The sequence below is a fragment of the Mchenga conophoros genome, linkage group LG5, assembly GCF_057382185.1.
Source record: "Mchenga conophoros isolate Kocher_MC1m ecotype Shallow Benthic linkage group LG5, M_conophoros_male_GT1.1, whole genome shotgun sequence".
In the NCBI taxonomy this organism is placed as follows: domain Eukaryota; kingdom Metazoa; phylum Chordata; class Actinopteri; order Cichliformes; family Cichlidae; genus Mchenga; species Mchenga conophoros.
The window spans coordinates 28,899,748-28,910,931 of NC_140530.1; the positions used below are offsets into that span (position 1 = coordinate 28,899,748).

Consider the following 11,184-nt stretch of genomic DNA (forward strand, 5'->3'; position numbering starts at 1 on the left):
AGAACATAAAAAGGGAACAAACTAAATCAAAACGTCTATAATAACTAAAACAAATACTGAATCCTCGTGAGCATTTGCTTGTTTAGTCTGATGGCAACCACTTACACCGTAATCTGTTTCTTCCAGTGTACTGGATTACAAAATCCCTGACTCTCATTTATGTCAAACCTCCAACTTACTTTTCTAAATCAAACAAATGTGAACTCTGCTTCCTCAGATGATAAGAACGACCGACTTCACCCCGTCTAGAAGGGAGCTGCTGGAGGAAATGTCTCTCCAGGCTGAGGTCCTGGACAGAATCAGCTGTCTGCTGCTGGAGAAGAATGACAACATCTCTACACGAGACAGTTAGTGGAAAATCTGTAATCTAAGAACCACATCTGCCGTTAATGCATGAAACAAGGCACATTCTTTTATTCACATTATTTTCAAAGCAAATGAGTAATAAATTGAGATTTTTTTTATTATAATTATCAATTTCACATTTTCAATAAAAACCTTGTCCAGGTTCTTACAGTGATTCTCCTTTTGTTTATCCTCAGTCCTTCCTAAGGCCCAGAGAACGAGGGGTCTGCTGTTGTTCTGGGAGGAGTGTGTGCACGACAACAGCTCTCCTTTCTGTTGCCACATCGACAGCTTCACAAAGACACTGAAGAAGCGTTACACACACAAGGTGAAGGCCAAGCAGCCCGGCCAATCAGAGAAAGGTACAAAAGCACCTCATCGCCTTAACTACAAATGCTTGAACAAGTCTCACCCCCTTTTTTTGCTCAACAGTGGCCCCTATGACCATGAGTGTTAATTAAAAGACAACGGGACATCCAGTCCCGATCAAAAGTTTAAGACCTCTTGAAAAATGGCAAAAAATCATATTTTGCACGGTTGGATCTTAACAAGGTTCAAGTAGAGCTTCAACATGCAACAAGTGAGACAAAACATTTTTTTGAGCATGCAATTTATTGGAAACAACGCCAAAACTGAAACAGGCTGTTTTACAGCTGATCAAAAGTTTAGGACCACACGCCTTTAAAAGGCCAAATCTGTAAAAATCAAAAACAAACCGTGGCTTCGTCATTTTCTGTCAGGCAGTCACACTGTCATGACATTTTGATAGCAAAGGCAAAAAACGTTCCCTTTTTGAACGTGGTCAGATTGTTGAACTGAATAAGCAGGGACTCTCACAGTGCTCTATCACTGCTGAGGTGGGACACAGTAAGATGAGGGTTATGCCACAAAAAAGTCAATTGGATGACCCAAGAAAAATTTCACCAACACTGAGCCGGAGGAGCCAATTGGCTGTCTGTCAAGACACTGGACGATCCTTGACTCAAATTAATGCCGTTACTGGTGCCGACTGCAGCCCCATAACCATCAGACGGCATCTGAGATTGAAGGGCTTTAAAAACAAAAAACGTCCTCAAAGGTCCCGTCTCCTTGAACGCCACAGAACTGACCGTTTGGACTTTGCAAGAGAGCACCAAACACGGGACATTAAAAGGTGGAAGAAAGTTTTATTCTGTGATGAGAAAAAAAATTCAAACTTGGTCATCCTGATAGTTTCCAACGATACTGGCATGACAAACAGATCCCACCTGAGATGTTTTCTACACGCCACAGTGGAGGGGGCGCCATAATGGTCTGGGGTGCTTTTTCCTTCAGAGGAACAATGGAGCTTCAGGAGGTGCAGGGGCGTCAAACGTCCGCTGGCTATGTCCGGATGTTGCGGAGAGCCTGTGTGGTAACGACTGGGTTTTCCAACAGGACAATGGTGGAGTACACAATGCCTGCAGGACAAGGGACTTCTTATAGCAGAATAACATCACTCTTTTGAACCATTCAGTGTGTTCCCCAATCTAAATCCAATTGAGAAGCTTTGGGGATGGGTAGTTTCCAAAAATGGACAACAGTTCCAGACAGTAGATGCCCTTTTTTCGGCTGTCTTCACCACTTGGAGAAATCTTCCCACTCACCTCATGGAAACACTTGCATCAAGCATGCCGCAATTAATTTTTGAAGTTATCAACAAAAGAGGTGGAGCTACTCATTACTGAGTTCATAAGTGGGTTTACGGGGGTTTTGGAGGTGTGGTCCTAAACTTTGGACCAGCTGTAAAACAGCCTGTTTCAGTTTAAGCTTTGTTTTTGATAAATTGCATGCTCAAAAAGATGTTTTTTCTCACTCCCATTCTTCTTGTTGCATTTTGAAGCTCTACTTATAACCTTGTTAAGATCCAACCATACAAAATCTGATTATTTTTTTTATATTTTGCAATTTTTCAAGTGGTCTTAAATTTTCGATCGGGACTGTATTTACAGACTCTCCTGAGTGGGATGATCAGGTGTCCCACTTTATGAAAGAATGCATGGCATTTTTATCTCACAGTGCCCCACACTGTAATAAAAGTCAGGCTTTTATCCAGTGGCTATAAAAAAGCAAGGAATGCCGTCATCATAGATTAAGTGCAGCTAATGTTTTACTGCTGCATATTATGAATCACTAGAAAGTGGCAAGGTTTGCAGACCTGAGAAAATATGAAGGAAATTGCCACAAATAAAAGAAAAGTTTGTCAAAAAAAAGATGGGTGGATATCTACTGAAACCGATCAGCAGCTGATCCAGAAAGTTTAAAAAACTAAACAAAACTACTGTAACAGTTACGGTGAGAGAAAATGGAAAATAATTTTGGCATGAGATCATAAAAAAAGTGTGAAACAGCAGAAAAGTAAAAAATGGAAATGTAAGCCATGTGGAAATATCTCAGTAAACTTCATAACTCTTTGAGAAAGTGAGAAAAATGTTCAGGAAAATAACAACTTGTGAAAAGCACAATTTGGATACATTTGTTCAATTTGAAATTGCGCCGCTCGTGTACTTTGTGTACATTTCTGCAGTATAGACGCCTGCTTATACTTAAAATCATATTTCTCAGCTTATATCATGAAGTCTCACTGTAGCTCAGACAATCTTCAGCGTGTTTATCCAATAATATCCAAAACTATAAAGCCAACTTAAAGCAGGATTCTAAAGAACAGTTTACTCTAATGTAATGTTGACTCAAAACCACCTTGATGTATTAATTTTTTGTGTTTTACCTCCTCTGCAGTGTTTTCTCAGCTCCTGCAGCAGGTTCAGGCGGCCTGCCGGGTGGTGCCCAGCTCTCGGTCAGTCTGCAGCCCGGAGAGAGTCACCCTCTTCCAGCTGTCAGTCTACCTGAAGCGCTGGAATTTCCAGGAGCTTGGAGAGCACATCTCCCGCCTCTCAAAAGAAGGTAAAGCTTCAATTTACAAAGCTGTCAACAGATAAATATATCACTATTATCTACGTTAACTTATTATTCGTTTAAAAAACTTTCGTGAAATAAACATATATCACAGTAAGTAATAGTAGTAGTAGCCACATTGTATTTATAACTATAATTTATAACCAAACACCGTAGGACATTAAACATGGAATATTCATTTCCATATGAACCCATTTTAATAGTTTTATATTTGAAACTTTACAGTATTTATACAGAAGTTATACATGAGAGGCATTTCCAAAGACTGTGTTTGGAGGTATCAGGAATGGGATGGTGTTATACTTCTAAGCTTCCAGAGATTCCAGCTCACTAAAGGCATCTGGACCATCTGTTAACTCTACAGCCAAATGGTCACCCCAAACAAACAGGGTGTGTTCTCTTGCACGCCTGTTTATGAGAAATATTTTGAGGTTTACATCTTGTGAGAATATTTCTTCAGTAGTGAAGAATAGTAAGCAGACCTTCAAAGGACTGTTTGAGGAAAATATGAGGAAATATTGAGTCTGCGTTAGGCGTGCATTTGTCACAGATGGAGTAAGGAGCCTGGAAATGCAGGATGTCAATAGTTTGAAGTAGTACTTGTGTTTAGTTCAGGGGGACACAAGCCTCTGTAGAGGCTCAATAAATTTCAAGAACAAACACACAGTTCCTGGTGTCAAACTATAAACATGAGCACACAGCAACTTTTCCGCCTCCCCTTTGCTCTTTCCATTCCTCCACCTCCTCTTGTTCAATCTGCTAGATTTCGCTACAGTATACAGATGTCTTCTGTTTACTTAAGTGCTAAACTGCATTTGGTTTGCATACCACTGCACTGAAGAGAAAAAAAATGCTAAAACAACAACAGCATTTGTATGCTTGGTTCATTTGGGGACAAATAACTCCTGAAATAAATCTCAGTGGGTGGAGTTTACAAGACAAAGAAAGACAAAAAGTGTGCCAGAGAGATTAGATAAAACATCATTTACTTTTTATGCTGCAAAAACATTACACAATGTTCTAGTATGTAATAAAAATAAATAAATAAATAAATAAAAATAAAATACAAGCATATTCTGTTTCATGATAATATTATGCATGTTGTGAACCGGCCAGCAGTGGCCAGCAGAGAGTGGACCCAGGATGCATGACTCAAAATCACAGCTTTATTAACGCTGGTAAAGGGTGAAGAAAACAAAAAACAAAAACAATGACTGAGCTGGGTAGGACTAGGGAGCCAAAATGGACCAATGGAAGCTACACACACTACAAGGGAGAGGCAGATGATATGTCCACAGGAGGAGAGAGTGGGAGGGCAGAGTGGGTTTAACAGAATCTGACGAGACGGGGGAGCCAAAATTGAACATCACACACCCGAGATGGGGGACTATCAAAATAAAATGGGAAGTAATGCACACAGAGACCCAGCCTAAGAAATGCAAACTTGACACAGGGACCAGAGACATGACTGAGTGGGGAGACAAAAGGATGAAACACAGAGAGATCATAATGGGAACAGGAAGGGATAAACACAGGGACCGGGACTGAAGACATGTTTACTAGACATCCACGGAGACGGGACACAGGGAGACCAGACAAAGACGAGGACATGACTGAGGAGACAAAAAGGGTGACAAAATGCAGAGATGAGGCTGAGACAGACTGGGCACAAAAGGAAACTAATTTGGTCAATTAAGAAACCAAGAACTATAGACAAACTTACTCAAGAACTAGAACAAAAATACAAAAAACAGAAATGGAACAAAAATACTGGAACAAAGAGTCAGGACCATGACAGTGCACACAAATATGTGTAAGAATGTTAATACAGCACCAAGAGAAGGAAACAGTTAAACCAAAAATATTATTATTATAATTATTAAATGAACGGTCCTCGTTTTCCTCTCCTTTTCCTGACCGGTTTCCATAAAGGGTGAACTTTAAAACTTTTCAGCCAACAGTAATAAGTACGTTTCATAAAGATCATGAGATTTGAATGAAAGCTGCTAAATGGATGTGAGCCCCCTCACTCAGCTCACTCAGTGGTATGTTGTTAATTATTTTGTTGTTCATTATTATTCATTGGTGCATTTCAGAGTACATCCTCTCAGCCCTGAGTAGCCCCAAACGGCGGCGGGCTTTAAATAAGCTGAGGGGCCGGAAGATCACAGAGCTACTTCCACTGGGATGCACCCTGCAGACTCTCGCCTCCCTGCAGATCGACTCCAACCACAAAGTCTGCAAAGCTGCCACCAACTGCATCTCCAGAGCTGCTGGTTGCAAGGCCTTCAGGAACAAGGTACATGAAAACAAGTCATCTTTTGCAGAGATTAATAATAATACTAAATTTTATTTATAGGCCCCTTTCAAGACACTCAAAGACACCTTACAAGCAATGAAATATTAAAATCACAGTATGGATATAATAACAATATCAAAACTCAATACAGGAAGGAAGAGCAACATGCAGAAAATCAGAGAGATGTAGAGGTGCGAGGTTATGGAGAGACTTGAAAGTAAGAAGCAGAATTTTAAAACTAATGAGGTATTTTACAGCAAGCCAGTGAAGGAGCTCTCTGTGCATTTCCACTGGAGGAACTCGGGTTAATAAGTTCTAAGGAAATTTTTTTATAGCACACTTAGTGGATAATTCTTTCTGAAGGATTTGAACTTTATTGATTGGACTTTGATATGACAGCTACAATGTAAATCCACATCTTAATATTAGGGAAGGATTTGGGGTCCAAAACATTGGTTTATGGCTACCAGTGTGAATATCAATAAAACAAATGACCAGCGCCTTTATCCCACGTGTGAGAGTGAGAGGTGGGGTAGACTTGGACTCGACAGCTTGTAAGGTGCTTTAGTTTATCACAGGCCTAACTGTCCCTTTTACTAGCATTGCATGAACCTTAATTTGCTGTAGTTAATATTGTCATATCGACAGTTTGTGGTGCTTGGAGCTGAAAAATTAAGCTATACTGCAGTTACTCTTATGACAACTTAAGGCTTGTTCCAAAAATGAGTCAATCCCCATTGACTTCCATGTCAAAATGTCTAACTTTACAGCATTAAAAAAAGCATGCTTACAGCCTGGTATAAAAGAACATTTTAGCCTTTGTCAGTGATTCTTCCTTTTATAGCAACATATAAAAATTTTTGTTTTTTTTTTAATAAAAAGTCTAATTTGCATAGTGATAAGGCTTAAAGTTAGGATATTGTTGCTTGTAGTGGGAGCTGTAGCCATCTCCACCTTTTAATTCCAGTCACTCAACTGGATTCCCGAAGATCTAACGTGCTGTTTGGAGCCTTTTGAATTATTTCAATTGAGTAATCTGACATATAATATGGTCTGCTTTGATGTACGACAAAGACAGATGTGCTTCTGTTATCGTTAGTGCTTTTAGTCTGTTAGAATTAACAGTTACGTGTATTGCAACCATTCAGTTTATTAATGCAGCTTGATAATTTTGCTGGCATTAACTGATAAGTTAGCATTCCACCCTCCTCTCCAGATGTGGTAACTTCGGGCTCCAAAAAACCCAACAACAACAACAAAAACATGGTGGCAGCAACATCACTAAACTAAACCAGTGGGTTATGTTACAGTGGCCACAGCCATCTTTTATATACAGTGTATGAGGCCAATCCAGCAGCATAAGTGACACCTCGTGTGTGTGTGTGTGTGTGTGTGTGTGTGTGTGTGTGTGTGTTGTGTACTTTCTTCTTCAGGCGGTGCTTTACTACACAGAAAGCCTGAAAAGCAATTATATTAAAATCCAGCAGAGCTCCTGTTTGGCTCTCAAATGCCTCCGGGTAAGCAGAACACAACTCTACACAGTCACAGCAACACTCGGAAGTCCTCTGGTTTTTATCAGCTAGCATAAGTGTTTGTTTGTTTGTTTGTTTGTTTTTGTTTTGTGTTCTTCTGTCAGGCGACAGAGAGTGTGGACCACATAGCAGATTTATGGAGATCAGCAGATGAAGATCTGTGTAGTGCTGCCAGAGAAACTGTCCTCTCCTTTGGTACAAGCGTTATCCCTTTTCATCACAGGGTTATTTTTTTTATATACCTATATTGTATTTTTATTTCTTTTATTACTTTTTCTTTCAATCTGTCTGCAGGTAAAAAGGGATACCAGGCCTACCAGAGGATGGACCAGCTAGACACTGAGATGCAGGATGAGGCTTACCAGAACCAAGAGACTGAGATTACGATTTTATAGGAAACAGATCTGGATCAAAGAATAGGCACAAATGTTGTAATGATGCTGGCCAAGAGACTAAAACCAAGCCTATGTCAAAATGGAGAAAGTTTACAAACCTGTCAGGACGTCGCACCTTCTGGGAAAACATAATTTTCTTTTAAGAATCTGTGGTGCGTGTGCTACGAGATCTTCCTCAACAACTGCAGAGGAAGATCTCATGATGGAGACTTCAGCTTTCCCTGGATGGATCATTCACTCACTGATGTTGATTAATGACTTCTTATTTCTCCTGTATTGTTTTACTCAGAATTTGAATTTATTTTTGTTAGATATGTAGAGTTTTTCTTAAAGAAGACGTCAGCTGTAGTCTGACTTTTTTCTAGTGCTGGGAGTTATTTCACCAACCAGTCGATATGACTGTCTTATTGGGACATGAAGGATAAATATAATATTATTTTACATAATCTTGCAAGTGTGTGTGTGCGTGTGCGTGTGTGTGTGTGTGTGTGTGTGTTCGTTTATAGCAATAATCAGCTACAATAAAACAAAAAACAAAAAATCACATGAATATTAAACCCTGGCAGATTAATGAAATCCACATTAACAGCCTCTCCTGCCTGTGAGAGCTGTGTCTTGAATTAATTTTAAACAAGAGGAGTCTACAAATCAAGTTATGTCACACTACTCATTTTTCTAATCATTTTTAAGGCTTAATTGAGAAAAAAAATCAAATATATCTGAAAACAAATGCAATCTTCCAGGTTTTATATTCAGAATAATTCCTTTTTTTATATATTTTTACATGCAAACCTGTGGACCTTTTCATTTTCACAGGAGAAGCATGACTTTTCTATCAAAATCCCAACAAGGACGGATGTTTGTTTGGGGTTTTTTTTTTTCATACTACAAATACAAATGTTTTAAATGATACCAAATTCTCTTTTATCCAATTCTTCTTTGACAAAATGGATGTTTAGACAAAATTGTTCACGTTGGTGAAGGAAAATATTTGGTCTGCTGCCTTTGTGCCATCACAGAAACGGAGACCGCTGCTGACCTCTGCTGGCTGTTCACATATACTGAGCTGGAGAGGGACCCGAGGAGACGTTTGCCTGCCACAGAATAGATTTGGCTGTGGTTAGAGTGACCTAGGACCTCACTGACCAGGCGGTTTTCGAGGCCGTGGGAAGAAAGATGCTGCCGACAGCAAAGCAGTTTAAGTTGTGGCATAAAATGACATTTTTCTTCAGCCATGAGAACTCTGCATCAACTTTAAGGAATCATGTTGGAAGAATCTGCTTCATGGATTGAACACAGTGTTTGTTTCTGTTGTTTTGTTGATAATAGGATGCAGAATCGTTTAGCTTCCTAAAACAAAGAAAAATCCTACAAAATCTTAACTGTTTTCAGTAAGAAGCAGAGCTACGCTTTAACCATGTTTGAATTCTGTGTGTTTTGTTTTAGCCCCCTCCCACACAACCAGATGGTGCATGATTTGCACTTCAGGAGAGTTTACACAATCAAGAGGGAAAGATTTCAAAGTCATCTTTGTACACAGATGACATACCCTCGCCCCCTCTTTTGCAAAACTCTCACAGTCTGACTGAACACCAGTTATTTGCTGGTCTTTGGTAGTTTTCCAGGTGCTGAATCTTTGAAATCAAAATGTTTTCAAAGCTGCTTTTTAAAAGGTTGAGAATGAGGAAAAATCAATGTGCTGAGAAAGCTTTGGAAACAAGCAGGAGGGCAAAGGAAGTAAGGTCAGAAGGAATAAATGTGCTCACACTAGGTGAACAAACAAGGCAACATGCTGACATTTATGACATTTGCTAAAATCATCTCAATTTATCTGTTAGCAACCATAATTTTCCCCCCAGATGCCTGAAAAGGTTAATTTAGCCATGGTCATATCAAACAATCCCTTGAATGGCAGATTTGTAAAAAATATATATACATATATATTTTTAGTAAGTTGAATAAGATAAGACACAAGACAAAGTGAAAACTTTCTGCTCGGCATAAAAATTAGACTTGCAATTATTTGTTCCTAAAATTGGTGATTCTAGCCGTGAAACTCATCTCATTTTTTCCATCTGTGTGTCAGACTTTGGTGATTTCTTTGAACTGTGTACCCAGAGCTAACAGCAGGACATGGAAACTGAATTTCAGTTTATTTTGAGCCAGATTTATTGCACTTAAAGAATGAACTGAGGAGACTTGCCGATCTGGAGATGGCAGCGGAGCAGGAAAAACAGATTCAGTTCAAAAACTTGGTGTGGGCATCTGAGATCAATATTTAACCACAGCTGAGCAGGAAAACCTGAAGCACAGGGAGAGACGAGTTACCTCAAACCCAAAGCACAGAAAAACCACAAGACTGAAAGGTGGTCGAAGCATGGTCACGACATGAGTGACCAAACTATATCACAGCCAGTGGAGGAGCTGGGAAGGATAAGGCTCAGGTGTGCAGGTTGATTAATCTGGTGGACTGTACCCACAGAGAGGAAGAAAAAGACAGAGACAGGCAAGAACAAACAGGAGCAAGCACAAAAGAAGAGCAGTACTGCATCTGTGTATAAAGGGTTACTGAGATGTATTTAAGACTTTCTGGTGCATACCATATTTACACAAGTGGAAAAAAAGTGTGCTGAGAAAGTATATGAAATATTTAAAAAAAATTGCCCGCCCTCTTTTTCAAACACTAAATGAAAAATTAAATATAAATAATATAAATTAACCTCTACAATAAAAAAAAGTTAAAAAGTGACAATTTAAGTTAATTTCTAGAATTCTAGAAGAAATACAGCATGACAGATATGTTCAAATAAAATAAAACTGCAATAGTAATAATTACATCATCCCCACAGATGATTTAAAAACAAATAAGGAATGGTTGGTTAGTTTTGATGTGTACAGTCATGGAGAGTAGGTCATGTATTTAGTCTGGTTTATGAACACAGAGGTCTGTAGGTCTGATTGTGAAAGATACTTATGTTGTCTGACTTTAACTTGGACTTGCTCTGCTGTTGTAAATGTAAAGGCTGCACTCTGGCCTGGGAAACATGATAAACAATATTTTTTTATGTAATAAAAAAAAGATTTCTTTGAAGATGTCTTTTCATCTTCAAGAATCAATTGTGTTTTTAAAGAAACCCAGTTTGTGGCATACAATGGAGAAACATTCACATTTTTAAATCACAAATGTTGAAAAAAATACAGGAGCTCCAGTTTCTTTGAAGAATTATGAATTCATTGTGCATCAGTGTTTGATTTGTAAACAGGCGATACTTTCTGAGCTCTTTCAGGAGCAAGAAAACAGAAAAGGAGGTGAAAGCTGATGCTAATTGCTTTGGGGGATAGGAGCACATCCTTTGCTTTGCTTGCAGTTCAGTTGCATCATTATCATCATATGAAAACCACTTCCAGTTCTAGTTTCCCATCATTAGTCAACCTGTTTGAACCGTGTACAACAGTGCTCCATATAACATGAAACCATGCTTCCACTGGTCACACGTGTTTTTAGTAAACAGGCTATTTGCAGGGTGCACCACGACCAAAATCAATTAGCATAATACAGTCTTCCTGCAGGAAGCTACCATGAGAAGATGGTGAGCAACAACGCCCAGGTAAGCTGTGATGTTTAATCAATGATCAGTTGATACTAAGAGGCCAAATTGTACTAATTATACCTGATTCC

The 11,184-nt window shown here is 39.1% G+C and overlaps 1 protein-coding gene across 5 annotated transcripts in view; it reads left to right on the top strand.

Moving 5' to 3' along the window:
• The window catches only part of ripor3 (RIPOR family member 3), a 64,280-nt gene extending 53,643 nt beyond the window's left edge, over nt 1–10,637 (top strand). For 3 of the 5 annotated variants that reach the window (XM_085274711.1, XM_085274710.1, XM_085274709.1), the window contains 7 exons: nt 218–347; nt 543–707; nt 3,103–3,267; nt 5,376–5,578; nt 7,012–7,095; nt 7,215–7,305; nt 7,405–10,636. In XM_085274711.1, coding sequence (XP_085130837.1) covers nt 218–347; nt 543–707; nt 3,103–3,267; nt 5,376–5,578; nt 7,012–7,095; nt 7,215–7,305; nt 7,405–7,505 — 939 coding nt within the window. In that variant the 3' untranslated portion in view covers nt 7,506–10,636. Of the gene's footprint in view, nt 1–217; nt 348–542; nt 708–3,102; nt 3,268–5,375; nt 5,579–7,011; nt 7,096–7,214; nt 7,306–7,404 lie in introns of all 5 variants that reach the window. The other 2 variants (XM_085274712.1, XM_085274713.1) reach the window with 1 other exon arrangement.
• The last annotated feature ends 547 nt before the right edge of the window (nt 10,638–11,184 follow it).